Source organism: Chiloscyllium plagiosum, chromosome 6, assembly GCF_004010195.1.
Source record: "Chiloscyllium plagiosum isolate BGI_BamShark_2017 chromosome 6, ASM401019v2, whole genome shotgun sequence".
NCBI lineage: Eukaryota > Metazoa > Chordata > Chondrichthyes > Orectolobiformes > Hemiscylliidae > Chiloscyllium > Chiloscyllium plagiosum.
In genome coordinates, this window is record NC_057715.1 from 77,035,662 (window position 1) to 77,054,306 (window position 18,645).

General features: G+C 40.0%; 2 protein-coding genes across 6 annotated transcripts in view; one reads left to right on the forward strand and one right to left on the reverse strand.

Annotated features, from left to right (window-relative positions):
• Positions 1–18,645, forward strand: part of ift88 (intraflagellar transport 88 homolog) — a 302,741-nt gene that overhangs the window by 142,530 nt on the left and 141,566 nt on the right. The gene's annotated exons all lie outside the window — the stretch shown is intronic.
• Positions 1–18,645, reverse strand: part of cryl1 (crystallin, lambda 1) — a 106,218-nt gene that overhangs the window by 84,907 nt on the left and 2,666 nt on the right. For 2 of the 5 annotated variants that reach the window (XM_043691913.1, XM_043691909.1), the window contains exons 1-3: positions 10,356–10,488; positions 9,692–9,863; positions 9,473–9,580 (exon numbers count right to left, since the gene is read on the reverse strand). In XM_043691913.1, coding sequence (XP_043547848.1) covers positions 9,473–9,580; positions 9,692–9,825 — 242 coding nt within the window. In that variant the 5' untranslated portion in view covers positions 9,826–9,863; positions 10,356–10,488. Of the gene's footprint in view, positions 1–9,472; positions 9,581–9,691; positions 9,864–10,028; positions 10,282–10,355; positions 10,489–10,900; positions 11,175–18,645 lie in introns of those variants that run through there. The other 3 variants (XM_043691911.1, XM_043691910.1, XM_043691912.1) reach the window with 3 other exon arrangements.

Genomic DNA, 18,645 nt, shown 5'->3' on the forward strand with positions numbered 1-18,645 from the left:
GGTTTTCAACTTTCACTTTATCTTCTGATCAGAGGAGATCTTGTGACATGCCCTGCTATTCTTTCTTTACTCTGGCTGCTTGCTTTCCTTTAACTCTCCCATTTTCTATCAGTCATACAGCATGGCAACAGATCCTTCAGTCCAACCAGTCCATGTCAATCATAATCCCAAACTAAAATAGTCCGACCTGCCTGCTCCTGGCCTTTATCCCTCCAAACCTTTGCTATCATGTATCTATCCAAAATGTATTTTGTAATTGTACCTGCATCTATCACTTTCTCAGGAAGTTCTTCCATGCGCAAACCACCCTATGTAAAAACTTTGGCTCATGTCTTTTTTAAATCTCTCGTCTCACCTTCTATCAGATTACCTCTCAACCTCCTACACTCAAGTGAAAAACGTCCCAGCCAATCCAGCCTTTTTTAAAAAAAATAATTCAAACCTTCCATACCCAGCAACATTCTGGTAATTCTCTTCTGAACCCTCTCCAGCTTGTTAATATTCTTCCTATAACTGGGCGACCAGAACTGGACACAGTCTCCTTTGAATCTATGGGGCATGGCAGAAAAAAGAAAATAGGATCATATCCTTAATCGACAGCCATTATTCATGCCTGTCCCATAGGTGTAGCTTTTTGATCTTCAACATGAGTTCTTATTACAAAAAAGGGTAAGGAAGTTTAAGTTTTTCAACAAGAAGAAAACCTGCGAACCTCATACATTGTTTCAACTCCTCATTCACATAACTACCTCTCAAAGTTACTTTGCTTAACCCAGTCAAATTCAATGTAAATTTACCCAAGCAGCTTCCTTACGTTCTGAAATCTTTCCCTGTATGCTTCAGCAACTAATTTGCATCTACAGATTATGGCTTTTTCTGTTAAAAAATGCAATCATAATCCATAGAAACCTACTCTGACAGTGAAGCACAAATTTCCTGCATTACTTCTTATTTTATTCTGCATGGGTAATGTCCAGTTTTCCTTCGGGCAAATCATTTGAATCAGAGAGAAAAAAAAAGCCATTCAACTCATCAAATCTGTGTCAACCAAAAACAAATCACCCAATTATTCTAATTCCATTTTCTCGCATTTGGCCAAAAGCCTTGTATGTTGCTGCATTGCATATGCACATCTAAGTACTTTTAAGATGTGGTTACAGGCAGTGAGTTCCAAATGTCACACTTTCTCTACGCTTCCTGCCTCTGCCCTTAAATCTTTGCCCCCAGTCATTGATCACTGCACCAAGGAGAAAAGCTCCTTCTCATCTGCCCAGTCTGTACCCCTCAAATCTCCTCTGATCCAAGGAAAACAATCCTAGTCTAACCAATCTCTTCATAAACTCTCCAGCCCAGGCAACATCTTGGTAAATCTCCTCCATATCCTCTCCAGTGCAGGCAACATCCCTCTTATAAGAAACATCCCTCTTATAAGAAATGCACATGAGCAGTGGCCTAACCAAGAAATGGTTTATAAGAATGTGCATTTATAAGAAATGTACATGAGCGGTGGCCTAACCAACATTTTACAGTTACACATAACCTCCCTGCTCTCAAACTCTATGCTACATCTAATAATAGCAAGTATCCAAATGCCCTAACCACCATCTACCTGTCCCACACACCCAGATCCATCTCATCTTTTATGCTTCCTAGGATCCTACCGTTGTATTCGATCATGTATTCCCTTGCCTTGTTTATTCTATCAAAGTGCATCACCTCACAATTATCTGGATTGAATTCTATTTGTAGTATAAGATGTTCCATAACTATAAATATATGTATTGTTTCCTGCAGTAGGCAAAGAAATTTCATCCAGTCTCATAATGGTCATATTTTCATTTGTTCGTACCTGCTATTAACAAACAATTCCAGAGAAACCACACGCTCTCCATTGAAATCCCCTTTCAGCTTATTGGTTTTAGCAATAGCTCAAACTTTTGCCATTCAGGCTCTGGGTAATGGAAAAATTGAAGAATTGAAATAATAGGAACTTTTAAGGTATAACGTCTTCTGCAAACCAAAAATGACCATGGCACATGGATAAAACGTCTTTTTTTTAAATTATGTCTTTGCCGATACTTGCTATAGTGCCAACAAATCTGTAGGCAGGACTTCATAAAAACAAACTTCTGAATTCCATCAGCTTTCTAGGTGCTGCTAGGAGAATAGCTTGTAGGAATAGTATACTTAGGCAATGTTAGATTTTAAGAATAACTACAGTTCACTCACTGTTGAGAAAGGAATGGAAAGCAATTATATGTGCAATCGAATTAATAAGGTTGATCACTTGTGGCACAATCTGATGATGCAGGCCAGTCATTGATATAGATGCCATCCAAAGTTGAATGTTCTATGATGGTGGGTTATGGGGTGTTGGAGAATGTACTTCAATACATTAACCAGAAGGGCTCTGTGAAAGTTCTCAAAGCAAGGCAAAGATCAGCTTAGGAAATTACTGAACAATGACTTGATCCCTGAAAGTTCTCGTTAAAGGGTAGTGAGAAAATGTTCTCTTTTGTAAATTCCTCCCATTTCCCCAAATTATCTGTACGAGAATACTTGCTGCTGCTGCTCTTCTGCCTCCTCTATACGTGCACTTGCATTATGAGGCTCACATGCAAGATAATTAACTGAGAGTGGCTGAAACATCTGAATCTACTTCAGCTCTGCTGTGGTGTGTACAGGATCATCCTGATCTCAGGCTTTGGTTATGCAGAAGGATGGCAGCAGGCCACAATAGACTCTCTTCTCTGAAATGGACTGTATATGGGAGAGGCAGAGTTCAACTGTCTTTAGACAACTACATCTTGGCAGCCCTCAAGTACACTGTGCAGATCTGCATGACAAAGTTCCTAATGGTTGCCACTGGCTGGACATCAATGGAATGATAGGTCTTCTTATTCACTAAGGTGGTTGGCTGACATTATAGTGCCCTAATGCCAATATAACTACATGAAAGCGGTTAGTGGTCACTGCAGCAAATCTGCTTGAAGCAGCAATGAGGTACAGACTGATATGCAGCTAATAACCCTGGTAAAGAGGTCTGAAAAGATTCAGTAATGAAAAAATGTAAGGGCTGCAGTGACTAGCAGTGTGTCAATCAATCAAATAGGCAGTAGGTTACAGCCCTGCAACAGGTTGCCTTAAAAAAACAAAGATACAACTTCTTACTGTATTTCTTGGCTCAGTAACATTACTCTTAGCCTACTATGAGCAGCCCATTTCATCCATTTTCTTCAAGGGGACTTGATAGCACTTGCTAAGATAACTGTTGCTCCTCATCATTCCATTGTTTCTCAATCCATGACAGAAAGTAACAATAACTTCATAAATGCAGATAGAGCTTATGGTGTGTGGTAATGGCAGATAATTGTAGATAAAAGACAATACATATCCAAGAAAATTTATCAAATTAGAAAAAAAAACCTGTTTCAATAGATGCAGCTCAGAGTACTTTCATGGATACTTACAAAACTTCTGAAGCTAATGAAATGCATAGCAATTATAATTGCAAAGCAATATTGACTAAGAAACTCGGGCGAAAAAGAATATTAAACCATCAACATTAATCCCCATAGATAGTTGAATAAACGCACTGTGGTATATTTCAGATTCATTTTTGCTCTAAAACCATTGTTTGTCAAGGATGGATAGTCCTTACAGGGATGATACCAATCAAAAATATGGATTAGGAAACAGTGATTATGTGTTGCTGGGTAGGAATCCAAAAAGGATAATTGCATGTATTATGGTCTGAGTTAATGAGATTGAGATGCAAATAAAGTGTTTGGCAGCAACATGGCATAACAGAGCACATGACATTTTAAAAGATAAGGCCTCTATAGTAACCTGTCTACAAGAGGAAGTTTACAGACTTTCTTCATTTGCCCAGTGATACATCTAACATATTAAGGATATCCTTCCAACTGGGATCCAAATGGAGCATAAAGTTAATGGAAAGTTTAACCTCTGAAGTCTCGCAGACAACAATACCACAGCTTCCTAACAGTCAGATGATTACTGCAGACCAAGGACTGCTGCCTTGGACTTAAGTTCTAGAATTCTGTCTAAACCCGTCCAGGTCTCTTTCTTCGAGAAACTCACTCCTTAAAACCCCCGTCTTCTAATTAATTTTTAATCATCTGCCCTAATATCTCCTGGTGTGTGCCAACTTCTGTTCTATAATACTCTTGATGACAGCCTTGGTAAAATTACTACTCTTAAAATGTGATTTAAGTACAAATTAGAAAAGCTAACAATATTAAGGTTTATTGTGATGGGAATTGAAAACAAGAGTAGGGAGGCTGTGCTCAAGTTATACTGGGCATTGATGAAACCATATCTGGAGTATGGGATACAGTATGGGTCACTGCACTTAAGGATGTTAATGCATTGGAAACAGATCAGAGATGGTTTACTGGACTAATACCTGGATTGAGCAGACTGCCTTATGAGGAAAAGCTACACATGCCTGGCCTGTATCCTCTGGAGTTTAGAAGAATCAGAGGTAACTTAATTGAAACATAAGATCCTGAGGGGACCTAACCAGGGGCATATTGAAAGCTTTCCTTTCATTTGAGAATCTAGAACTTGGGGCCATTGTTTAAAAACAAAGGGCTGCCCATTTAAAACAGAAATGAAGAAACACTTTCTCTCAGTGGGTTGAGAGACTTTAGAATTCCCTTTCTCAAAAGGCTATGAATGCAGAATTTAAGGCAGAGTTAGATAGGTTCTTGATTACAAAAGGGGATGAAAGATAATAGGGAATATGCATAGCTGGAGAATGGAGGTAAAAAAATATCAGAGATGATATTATTGAATGGGAGAGAGGATTGAAGGTCACAGTGGCCTTGTTTGCATAATCTATTGTTGTGCACAGTATGATTAAAATAGTCTCTAAAATAGTAGATTTTCAACTTGATATTCAAAGGAACCTATCAGCATCTTTAGCCATGCCTAAATCTATCAGAGAAATCCCACACCACCCTAAAGGATTTTCCTTGCTTAAAATATACTTCCTATAAATCAGAAAGCAGAAGACTCCAGATTCTGGAAATCTGAAACAAAAACAGAAAATACTGTAAATACTTAGAGCTGGTAGTACTTGTGGAGAAAGTGGGGTGAGCAGGAAGAGAAAAAAAATAAATTAAATGGCAAATGGTTGGACAGTGTAAGCTTGGAAGAAATGGTAATGGGACAATTAAAATAAAACAAAAAGACTACTCTAGAAGAGGTAATAAATCCAAAAAAAATCCAAATATTACTAACAGTTCCTGTCTACATATATGAGATTAATGAAGTAATGGGCCAGAAATCTAGATTTGAAATTGCTGAACTCAATATGGAACGTGAGAAGTGCAGGGAAAAAAAAAATGCTGTTTGTGTTGCTTACATTGAGCTTCAATGGATCAGTGCAGGGAATGAGGTCAAAGAGGTCAGAGTAAAAGTGAGTGGAGAATTTAAATGGATGCTGAAAGTTCATGTGCTCACAGATTTCATATCTTGCCCATGTGTACTTGCCCAAAAGCTTAGTGTACAAATGCACACATGAATTGTGCTAGAGATTAGTAGTCCCAAAATCCTCAGTTGCTTCTGTCTCAACCAATGTCAGCCAATCCTACACTTTAGAAAAAGGATATCGAGGCCTTAAAGAGGGTGCAATGCCAACTTACTAAAAATAAGCTTCAAGTATGAGGCAAGACTGAAGAAAGACAGTCCCACTGGGTGAGGGAAGGGGAGAGAGGACATGGCAATAGAGGATGTAACAAGTAAAGCCTAAACAAAGGAAAGGAGTGCGAGTGGGTTCACAATTTGAAGGTGTCGAACTCATTAAGTCTGGAGGTTGTAAAGTGCCTATTCTGTTCCTGCCTCTGGATCAGGAGACACAGGTTTAAGTCCCACCTGTTCCAGGTGTGTACAATAACATCTGAGCAGATTGATTAGAAAATAGCTAGAAGTTCAATCTTTATTTGAATGCAGAAGTTATGTTGCAGTTAGACAAAACCCTGATTAGAGCCTATTTGGAGTACTGTGAGCAGATTTGGGCACCACACCTGAGGAAGAATATATTGACCTTGGAGTTAGTAAATGTAGGTTTATAAGAATGATTCTTGTACTTCAGGGGTTAGGTTATGAGGAGAGATTATACAGATAACAAAGGTTAGGCGAATTGGCCTTGCTAAATTGCTCGTTGTGTTAGATGCAGGGGTAAATGTAAGGGTATGGGTGGGTTGTGCTTCGGCGGGTCGGTATGGACTTGTTGGGCCGAAGGGCCTGTTTCCACACTAAGTAATCTAATTTAATCTTTTTTAAAAAAATTACTGTAGATATCTTAAACAGTAGATAAGAATGGGGGAGGTTTGGCAGATGATCAAAAGGTGTAGTAGTGTGACAAGAATAAGTAAGGAGAAACTGTTTCTCGTAGCAGTAGAGTCACTAATCAGAGGAAAAGTTTTCATTAATTGGCTGAAGGACCAGGAATAATGAGGAAAACATTTCTGCAGCAAGTTGTGTTCTGACATGCACTAGCTAAAAACATAGAATCAAATTCAATAACGAGAAAATGAATTAAAGTGGAAATGCCTCGAGACCCATTTTTTTGTTTCTTCTTCCATTTTGCTTTGATATTCGTTTTATCAGTTAATCATTCCTGACTTTCATTTCTCCCTTTCCTTCACTTGCTTAAAACCTATTAAATTTGCAAGTTTTTTTCTCCCCAATTCTCAAGGTCCACAAACCAGAAACACGCACATTTTCTCTGTACAGCTACTTGCAGGTATGACTATTTCCAGTATCTCCCTTTACTTTTTAAGTAAAAAGGCACAATGACTTGCCCCTTTAAGTCTGTCTCACCACTTAAAACAAACATGGCTGAATCATATCTCACTGTCTTTGCTCAATATTGCTTTTTCCTGATAAAAACATTTCAATCTCAATCTTGAAAATATCAATTGCCTATCATCCATAAGTTTTCAAGGGGATTGAATTAATTTTTTTTTAAAAAACAACAACTGTGAGCGGCATGGCGGCACAGTGGTTAGCACTGCTGTCTCACAGCACCAGGGTGCCAGGTTCGATTCCAGCCTCAGGCGACTGTCTGTGTGGAGTTTGCACATTCTCCCAGTGTCTGCGTGGGTTTCCTCCGGGTGCTCCGGTTTCCTCCCACAGTCCAAAAATGTGCAGGTTGGGTGAATTGGTCATGCTAAATTGCCTGTGGTGTTAGGGGAGGGGTAAGTGGGTCTGGGTGGATTGCTCGTTGGTGTGGACTTGTTGGGCCGAAGGGCCTGTTTTCACACTGTAATTAATCTAAATCTAAAAAAAAAATCAATCTAATCTAACAACCATATTTCAACTACACTCATTAAATAGGCAATTGAGTAGGAAAATTATTAGTAGCAAAGAATCATAGACAAAACAAGTTACAAAATAATGTTGCAGCAATTCAGCAATTACTTGTGATCATATTTACTGTAGAGATAATCCAGCGAGATCGATATAAATTTGAGGAATTAATTTTTCACCTAAAGAGTCCAATCCAAAATTAAGAGCAGTAGATGGTCAAAATATTGACGAGATAAAATACTCTGTGGTAACACTTAGCATTGTTAAATATAGCTTTCTATTACATTCCAATTCTGTCTTCACGCTTCTGCCCTATTGTTTTGTACTTCCTCAGAGGAAAGTTTTTTTTTTCTGCATCTATTCTTGTTCATATGCTTTTATCGTAGCTTTCTAAACCATGTAGAAGTAAATTAACTGATATTTCTGGTGAATCCGCTTGAACACCAAGTTTAACATATCTGTCTTCAGGATCACTACCCAAAACTGAATGTACCACTGTGACAAGGTATTACAAAGCAAAACATAATTCTGTCTTCACGTTGAATTTCAGTTCCTTTGAAATAAAAGTGTCAGCATTCCATTAACTTTGACTATTTTGTTGGAAATTTGTTTGATTTCCAAAACACTTTTGAAAAGATAAACTAAGTTGTGAGACATTAAACTAATAGATAATATAGATATAGCAGCTTGGTTATCAGATAAAGAATCAAGGAATACAATTGATGGATGTTGATTTGAGTTTAGGAAGGCTCAATCAGCTTATCACAGATCAATTTTGGTAGCAGTTTATTTTGTTCTTTGAGATGAAACATTGCTAGCATTACCCATGCTAAATGAGATAAATATTAAATAAATTAAGCTGGTATTACTGTATTATCCAGATGATGTAGTCAACTTCCTTTTTTTGCATACAGCTACCAATAGGAATGTGAATTTATCAAAAGTAGGGAATACTCAAAGCAAAATATCACCTCTACATACATTCATAACTGACTGCACAAGAACAACACCAGCTGCCTCAGAGGAGAGTGATGCTACATGTTAAGTCATTCTGAGAGAAAGTGAAGACTGAAGATGCTAGAGTTCAGAGTCGAAAAGTATGGTCTGGAAAACCACAGGTCAGACATCATCCGAGGAGCAAGGGAATTGACATTTCAGGGATAGCACTTCATCAGGAATGTGATGACGTTAATTCATACTACCTTACAGGGACAAGATCATAAATTCTGAGAACAATGCTAACTAAAGCCATATAGTCTTTAATTTATTCAATACATTAGCTATCTTATGCTCTTAGTTTTTCCACTTTAAGGTAATCCAAAATTATTTCAAATTTAATCACGGGATAATCTCAGTCAGTTTACGATTACAAGTAATTCATGCTAAATTACTGCAACATTAATGGCATGCATTTGTACATGTTATCCTGTCAATGATTCCTTACTTCTAATTATTTTCCTATTCAATATTTAAGTGCTGCTGTGATGTTCTTAAAGTTAATGAACAATTAAGTGTTCAAAATTTTACTCTCTGGTTTGGATAAATGGCCAAAAATGGATTAATTAACTTGACTCGTTGTTTGCAAAGATCCTGATGAGAGGTCGAAGTGCTCATATAGTTCCAATTGCTTAATGCAAGACAGGTTCACCAACCAACTCACAAGGGAGAAGCTGACTATTAAAGCCCAGTGGTTCTTTAAAATGAGGGCTTCAGCTGAATAGCTAAGTTAAAAGTATACATGGATGGGGGTTTGGCCAAGTGAACTGGAATTCCTTCAGTTGGTGCCTTTGGTTCCTGTCAAAGTACCGACTCTAATACTCTTTTGCATGTCTCAAGTTTTATTGAAGCATTCTGGACATGGTTTCAGAGATCAGGAAAACATTGTGTGTTACACAATCGTCACCACCGTTTCATTATTTTACAAAAAAAATCAAAGTTATACATTATGTACATGAATTAATGACAGTTAAGAATTGAAATAAAATGAAAGGGACAAAAACAAATAACTGGAAAAAGGTCAGGTCTGGCAGCATCTGTGGAGAAAAATCAGAGTTAATGTTTCGGGTCCGGTGACTCTTCCTCAGAACTATTGAAAGGACCGTTTCTATGAATTTCGTGCATCACACCGTACCTTATACTTTCAATTGCGGAAGAGACCTGTTGCTGAACAGTATCATAAAGAACGACTTTGTAACCTGCGCTTGCAAACAACATGGCCCAGCTCCGTCCAACGATTCCACTAGAAAATACAATATTTTGTAACAATGAATCTATCGCACACTCCAACAACAGGCCAAACGTTTTAAAGAAGGACCCGTACATCTCTTCTAATTTTAGACAAAACAATTACCTTCCCACGATTAAAATGCTGGCTTTTTTACAGTCACTCATGTTTGTTGTTCTGAAGTAAGACCAGAAGTTCCGACGCGAGGCCGCTGGAACCCGCCCCCGGGGTGGAGCCAAACTGTCAGCGTGTCGACCCATAGGCTGGACTCTCCATCATTGAAACAAGACACAGTAGGCTGTTAACAGAGTAAAGCAGTCACAGGGTCAGGAATACAAGCGAAATCCAAGAATGGTTGTTCACTTTCATCGGATATATGGTGACAAAAAGCACGAAGAGACGTAAGCGAAGTGCTAATATAATTCCAATGCTTAATGCAAGACAGGCTCACAAGCCAACTCACAAGGAGGAAGCTGACTAAACTTCGACCTCTCATCCGGATCTTTGCGAACAACCAGTCAAGTTAATTAATCCATTTTTGGCCGTTTATCCAAAACCGAGAATAAAATTTTGAACACACGTAATCTTTTTTTTGTCTCCAGATAGATGCAAATACTGTACGTAAAGTTTAAGCACTGTAGGAATGTGCATTGCCCAGCATTTTGTACAACCTCAGGACTGCCTGTATTACAGCCAACAACGCAAAAGACTTTTGACGAGTTGTCACTGCGATAAAGTAGGAAATTGAGCAATTTTCACAAACTAATATTTATAAAATCAGACAACCCACTTCAATAGGCAGCCAAACGTCCGAGTTTGTACCAGGCAGGTTTTTGACTAGTTATGTGATGGCCAAGGGTCACCGGACCCGAAACGTCAACTCTGATTTCTCTTTACAGATGCTGCCAGACCCCACGCTGAGCTTTTCCAGCAACTTCCGTTTTTGTTTCTGATTTACGGCATCCGCAGTTCATTCGGTTTTTTTTAAAATGGAAAACCAAGTTTCTTTTCAATACAGTTTTTTTTCCCCAACCACTCTCTCTCTCATATGGTGCTGAATATTCAAGCATTTGGCGTAATCACATATTACATGCGAAGCTACAAAACCAATTAGAGGATGTTTGTGCTTAATTAACTGCATATCGAGGTCATGGAAATTCTTTGATCAGTAGTCACAGACCTCGACGATTCCCCCTACAGCTACAGCACGGTTTCTATACAACCGCGTGGAACATTTTTGGTCTGTCAAAAAAAAACGGCAGGTCAAATCCAATCTAGTCAAAAATGGCATAAAAATAAAAGTTTCGGCTTCAAGATTAAAACAAGCTTTCCTATTTTTCAAACAGTGGAAGTAGAATCGGGCACAAAAAAAAACGATCAGATCTGCATCCTGCAAGATCCAGTCATGAAAGGTGATGGACAATTAAACGATTAAGAAAAGGAGGCTCCTCAAAGCCATATCTGCAATGATGGAGGAGGAATCCAGCTCAGTGCAAAAGGCTAAAGCACTTGCATTAAATTTCAGTCAGGAATGCTGAGTAGATAATCCATCTGATCCTTCAGTATCCAGGACCACAGATGCCAGTCTTCAACTAATTTGATTCACTGACAGGATTCCAGCAAAAGTAATGAAGATTTGTGCTCCTGAACTAGCCACACTCCTAGACAAGTTGTCTCAGTACAGTTACAACACAGTTTTCAATGTGGAAAATTGACCAGTTATGTCCAAGACACAAGTGCAGGACAAATCCAACATCACCTGATACCATTATATCAATCTGGCCTCAATCAGCAAAAAGTGACAAAAGGGTCATTAACTGTGCTAGCAAGTGATACTTGCAAAAGGAATACGCTGCTCATTGATGTGCAGATTGGGTTCCACTGGCTCCAAATGATATCATTATGATTTTGGTTAAAACATGGACAAAAGAGCAAAACTCCAGAGGCGAGGCATGAATGACAGACCTTGGCACCAAGAGAGCATTTGACTAAGCAGGACATCATGGGTCGCTAACAAAATTGAAGTTAATAGGAATTAAAGAGAAAAATTTGCACTGGTTGGAATAATGGTTTGTGCAAAAGTAAGATTGTTGTTGTTGTTGTTGTAGGTCAATCAACTCAGCCCCACTTCAGGACATCACTTCAGGAACTCCTTAAAATAGTGTCATAAGACCAAACATCTTCAGCTGCTTAATGACCTTTCCTTCATTATGGAGTCAGAAGTGGTGATATTTGCTGACGATTACACAAGGTTCAACCTTATTCACAATAATGAAGCGGTCCATGTTTATATGCAACATGACCTGGACAACATCCAGGCTAGGACTGATAAGAGTTTCATAACATTTGTGCCTCACAAACAACAGACATGATTATCTCTAAGCCATTGCCACTTAATATTCAATGATATTACCACTGCTGAATCCCCCACTATCTATGTCTTAGGGTTAACAAAGAATCTTGACTCAACATATAAATACCGAAAAAAAAAATGCTGGCGATCACAGCGGGTCAGGCAGCATCTAACGTTTCGAGTCCTGATGACTCTTCAGAGCTGACATGGAGTATGGTGGGGAGCAGCATTTATGTAATAGTTGGGGGGGGTAGGAAGTGGAGTGCTGAGGGAAAAAGGATATTGATACATTCTGATCATTTAATCTGAACTAAGAATGGCAGAACAATGGTGTGACTAACTGCCAGACTGGAAAAGAATAGACAGTCCCACTGGGGTGGGGGACGAGAGAGAGGACATGGTAACAGAGAATGTAACAAGTAAAGCTAAAAGATAGTAAAGGAATGGGAGTAGGTTCACAATTTGAAGGTGTTGAACTCAATATTAAGTCCAGAAGGTTGTACAATACCTAGTCTGAAGATGAGATGTTGTTAAGACAATAAGACCATAAGACATAGGAGTGGAAGTAAGGCCATTCGGCCCATCGAGTCCACTCTGCCATTCAATCATGGCTGATGGGCATTTCAACTCCACTTACCCGCATTCTCCCTGTAGCCCTCAATTCCTTGTTCCTCCAGTTTGCGCTGTAATTCACTGGAGCATTGCAGCATGCAGAGGATAGACAAGTGGGCATGTGAGCAGGACTCTGTTAAAATCACCGGCTTTGGGAAGGTCCGAGTCATGCTTGTGCATGGACAGGAGCTGTACTGCAAAGCACACCCAGTCAGTGTTTGGCTTCTCCAGCCATATAAATAAGGTGGCTACAGAAGTATTTAGAGACTGGGAATTTTGTGACAAGTAACTCACCTTCTGTCTTCTCAACACCTGTCAACCATCTACAAGGCACTTATCTGGATGGATGCAACTCCAACAACATTCAAGCTTAAAAACATCCAAGACAAACCAGCCCATTTGACTGGCACTCCATCCTCCACCTTCAACATTCACCCCTCTATCAGTGCACTACTGGCAGTGTGTGTACCATCCACAACATGCACTGCAGTAGCTCACCCAGGCTCCTGCAAAAGTAGAGTCATAGAGATGTACAGCATGGAAACAGACCTATCAGTCCAACACATCCATGCCAACCAGATATGCCAATCCAATCTAGTCACACCTGCCAGCACCTGGCCCATATCCCTTCCTATTCATATACCCATCCAAATGCCTCTAAAATGTTGCAATTGTACTAGCCTCCACCACTTCCTCTGGCAGCTCATTCCATACACGTACCACCCTCTGTGTGAAAACGTTGCCCCTTAGGTCTCTTTTATATCTTTCCCCTCTCACCCTGACCCCAGGGAAAAGACTTTGCCTATTTACCCTATCCATGCCCCTCATAATTTTGTAAACCTATAAGGTCACCCCTCAACCTCCGATGCTCCAGGGAAAACGCCCCAGCCTGTTCAGCCTCTCCCTATAGCTCAAATCCTCCAACCCTGGCAGAGCTATGAACCTGCACTCCAAGGTCTCTTTGTTCAGCAACACTCCCTAGGACCTTACCATTAAGTGAATAAGTCCTGCTAAGATTTGCTTTTCCAAAATGCAGCAACTCGCATTTATCCAAATTAAATTCCATCTGCCACTCTCAGCCCATTGGCCCATCTGATCAACATCCTGTTGTACTCGGAGGTAACCCTCTTCACTGACCACTACACCTTCAATTTTGGTGTCATCTGCAAACTTATTAACTGTACCTCTTATGTTCGCATCCAAATCACCGATCCTTGTGGCACTCCACTGGTCACAGGCGTCCAGTCTGAAAAACAACCCTCCACCACCACACTCCGTCTTCTACCTTTGAGCCAGTTCTGTATCCAAATGGCGAGTTCTCCCTGTATTCCATGAGAGCTAACCTTGCTCACCAGTCTCCCATGAGGAACTTTGTCGAATGCCTTACTGAAGTCCAAATCAATCACATCTACCGCTCTGCCCTCATCAATCCTCTTTGTTACTTCTTCAAAAAACTCAATCAAGTTTGAGAGACATGATTTCCCACACACAAAGCCACGTTGACTATCTCTAATCAGTTCTTGCCTTTCCAAATACATGTACCTCAGGATTCCCTCCAACAACTTGCCCACCACCGACGTCAGGCTCACTGGTCTATAGATCCCTGGCTCGTCCTTACCACCCTTCTTAAAAAGTCGCTTATAACTTTGCAATCTCTGCCATCTAGAAATCTAAGAGCAGCAGATGCACAGGAACTCTGACTCATGCAGGTTTCCCTTCAGTATCTTGACATGAAACTATATTGTTCCTTCAGTGTCATGGGTTAAAATCCTGGAAATGTCTTCAGTGCTATGGATGTCTCTATACCTTGGACCATTAACCTAAATTGAGGCTTCAAGGTGCCCATTGTGTCTGGAGTAGGGCTACTCTGCCTGGATCAGCGCAGGATGTGGGACCATAGGTCCCGGCCAAGAATAAGGACATATCTGTCTTGGCCCCTCCCCTTATACTCAGATTGCAGTCATTCAAAAAGTCAGCCAATCATCACTTTCTCCAGGGAAATTAGGGAGGAGGGTTAAATACTGTCTTAGCCAGAGCCTTATCCCATGTATGAGTATTGTAAAAACTTTTTCAATCATTCTCCTCCTTGTTGTTAGTAAAGTGATGGACATTATCAAATGACACTTGCATATGCTGTGACACAAGGGAAAGAACAACTATTCCTGACATTGATAAGGTAATTAACGTCAATAGAGATCATTGGGAAAATTCTTCAGTGGTTGAAGTTATGCCTGGAACAAAGTGAGACAGTTGTGCTCATTGAAAACCAATCTCCTCAGTACTAACTCATTGCTGCAGGTATTTCATTTTTCATTGCAATTACTTCATAAATGCAGTGCCTCTTTTTGCCGAAAGCCAGAGTTAACTTTACACTATTTAGATGTCTAATTAAATCACTAGTGATGAATAAAACTTGTTGATTGTAATAAAAACCAACCTGTTTCACTAATGGGAAGGAAAACTGCTAACTCTAACTGCATGTGATTCCAGACTCATAGCAATGTGATTGACATGAACCAGTTCTCTGAAAATGGCCAAGCAAGCCACAGATCTGCATCAGACCACTTAAATTACAGTTGCTCAAATAATGAAACAATGTCTTTGTATGAAGCAAATAGCACTTTTGTCAGTCAATACTTCAACAAGAGAGAGCATAACTATCTCCACTTCAATTGCCTTTGTCTTGAATTGCATCAAACTGGGGGATCACCATTGAACACTAGACACTGAAGTAGAACAGCTGCATAGCCTGTGCCAATGCCATGCTGAAGGGTATACTATTGACAGGATGCACCTTGACAGTTTGCCAAATGTTCTTCAGCAGCACCTCCCAAACCCGTGTCTGCCACCAACCAGAAACATTTCTTCTAAGTGCACCTGGCAAATCACACAGCATTCCTTCATTGTTGCCACATCAAAATTCTGTAAGTCCTTACCAAACACCATTGTCGAAATAAGGCAGAAAGGCCATACACCCCTTCTTTGCAGTTCCTGGAAATGAGAACTAAATGACAGCATTTCCAGTGATGCCCCATATCTAAAGGCAGTGTTTTCCAAACTTTTTCCCATTGACCCCATACTGAGGCTTGCAAATGGAAAGAACTGGAAGAGAGAGTTTCTGTTCAAGCAGGAGTACACGTACTGTAATTTGGCTGCATTGGAGTTCTTGGCATGTGAAGAAAATTAACCAGATGTGTTACAGCATAAGCAAGTTTGTACAATTTTAATTTAAAAATGAAAAATCAAAGTGATATTTGGATTTTGATCAGAATAACCAGACTATCATATGATGTTCTCCCAAACAATCATTTCTCAAGCCCAACTCCACAAAATCCTAGCTTATATATGCATTCTATCCCTTGAGATCCAGCCTAAAGTGACTGTTAAACTTTCAAATTAAAGTGGTATGGATTTAATTTGGAAGAGTTCCATGCAAAAGCACAGTTATGAATAAGTGAGTGTTAGAACATCCAGAAGAATTTATGGGCAGGGTGCATTTCATTGTTCGTCAACCACCAGTAGCCCGATTGGGCAGGTGGGTGTATTGGGAGTCAGGGATTAAAGGGGCAGGGAGAGGTAACAGGGCGTCCTGGGTGGATTCCCGATTGCTGGAATGAGGTGGTGTGGATCAGATAGTAGTTCTAGTGAAGAACATTTGGTGATTTGGAACAGTCCAGTAGTGGTCCCATGTATGGGAAATAAACAAATCATGAAGTTTATTTTTCTTGTAGCTTAGGTCTGAAGGAAGCACTCCTGCTTCTCCTGCCCAGAAAGGAGTGCTGTAAAAGGAACGTAATTTGTGTTTGAGTTTTTTGATGTCCTTTAAAGCTACTATATTTCCCAAGGTCTGGGAAACCTAGACACTTGTGGTTTAAAAAGGGAATGACCATTAACATGAAGGCACACAATAATAAATATTGAAATGACCAACCCAGCTCCTGCAGACAACCTGGTCACTCAGCTTTATTAAAAATTAGAAATGGGCAGGCTTACATGAAGTTGTACTTTGTCAGAAAAAGAAGTTGCTGTTATAGAAAAAATTGTTTGAAAATTAGGTTTTTTACATTCCATGTCAGAGGACAAGAGTTCCTGCAACTTGATGTGTAGACTTTTCACCTAAAGACAGTGCTGGATAGTTCAGTCTTGAGGGATAATTTGAAAAAAAAAGTAAAATACATGATAAACTGTAAGGGGCAGCTGAAGATGGTAGGACTAAATGTCTGCTTTGATCTGCAGACATTCAGAAACTGCAAAGAGGATGTCCCTAAACAACAATGTGGAAGTGTCAGTGTTGTACTGGGGTGAACAAAGTCAGAAGTCACATGACACCAGGTTATAGTCCAACAGGTTTATTTGAAATCACAAGCTTTCAGAGTACTGCTCCTTCATCACTTGGAGGAGTAGTGCTCCAAAGGATAGGTGATTTCAAATAAATCTGTTGAACTATGACCTGGTTGAAACTTTATTGCTGGAACAGCACAGCAGGTCAGGCAGCATCCAGGGAACAGGAGATGGAACAGCACAGCAGGTCAGGCAGCATCCAGGGAACAGGAGATTCGACGATTCGACGTTCCTGAAGAAGGGCCTGTGCCCGAAACGTCGAATCTCCTGTTCCCTGGATGCTGCCTGACCTGCTGTGCTGTTCCAGCAATAAAGTTTCAACTTTGATCTCCAGCATCTGCAGTCCTCACTTTCTCCTCAACTATGACCTGGTGTCATGTAAGTTCAGACTTTCTCCAAAACAATATTATGGTTTAATGACATTAGGAATTACTCAGAAAGCAAAGCAAGTAGCCAAAACAAAGAGAATGGTTGAAACAAGAAATTCTAAAGTCAGGAGAATAGACAACCTTTGTTTCAGGCATGATTGGGAGCCTGAAACAGTATTTCTTTATCTTGTGTTAGGGTGAAGGCTATTTTGGAATTGTGAGAAAGTAGTCAAAATTCATGTTTATTGAAACCAGAGAGTCATGGAAATTATGAGCATAGCAACAGGTCCCTTGGTTCAATATGTAGAAAGTGAGGACTGCTAATGCTGGAGAGTCAGAGTCAAAAAGCATGGCGCTGGAAAAGCACAGCAGAGTCTATGTTAGTGTTTTGCCCTCAACAAGTCCCTCCTACCACCTGACTTCATGTTACCCTAAAACACTTTTCATTTACTTGTTCCTCATGTAATTACCTCTAAATAAGAACTAGAATTGGATGTAGGCCAATAGAGTCAGAGTCATAGAGATGTACAGCATTGAAACAGATCCTTTGGTCCAACTTGTCCATGCCAACTAGATATCCCAACCCAATCTAGTCCTACTTGCCAGCACCTGGACCAAATCCATCTAAACCCTTCCTATTCATATACCCATCCAGATGCCTTTTAAATGTTGCTATTGTACAAGCCTCCACCACTTCCTCTGACAGCTCATTCAATACACGTACCACCCTCTGAGTGAAAACGTCGCCTCTTATGTCTCTTTTACATATCTTTCCCCTCTCATCCTAAAACTATGCCCTCTAGTTCTGGACTCCCCATCCCAGGGAAAAGACTTTGTCTATTTATTGTATCTATGCCCATCATGATTTTATAAATCCCTGTAAGGTCACCCCTCAGCCTCCAACGCTCCAGGGAAAACAGCCCCGGCCTGTTAAGCCTCTCCCTATAGCTCAAATCCTCCAACCCTGGCAACATCCTTGTAAATCTTTTCTGAACCCTTTCAAGTTTCACAACATCTTTCCGATAGAAAGGAGACCAGAATTGCACACAATATTCCAACCAATGCAGCTGTACACAGCTGCAACATGACCTCCCAACTCCTGTATTCAATACTCTGACCAATAAAAGAAAGCATACCAAACGCCTTCTTCACTATCCTATCTACCTGTGACTCCACTTTCAAGGAGCTATGAACCTGCATTCCAAGGTCTCTTTGTTCAGCAACACTCCCAAGGATCTTACCATTAAGTGTATAAGTCCTGCTAAGATTTACTTTCCTAAAATGCAGCAACTCGCATTTATCTAAATTAAACTCCATCTGCCACTTCTCAGCCCATTGGCCCATCTGGTCAAGATCCTGTTGTAATCTGAGGTAACCTTCTTTGCTGTCCACTACACCTCCAATTT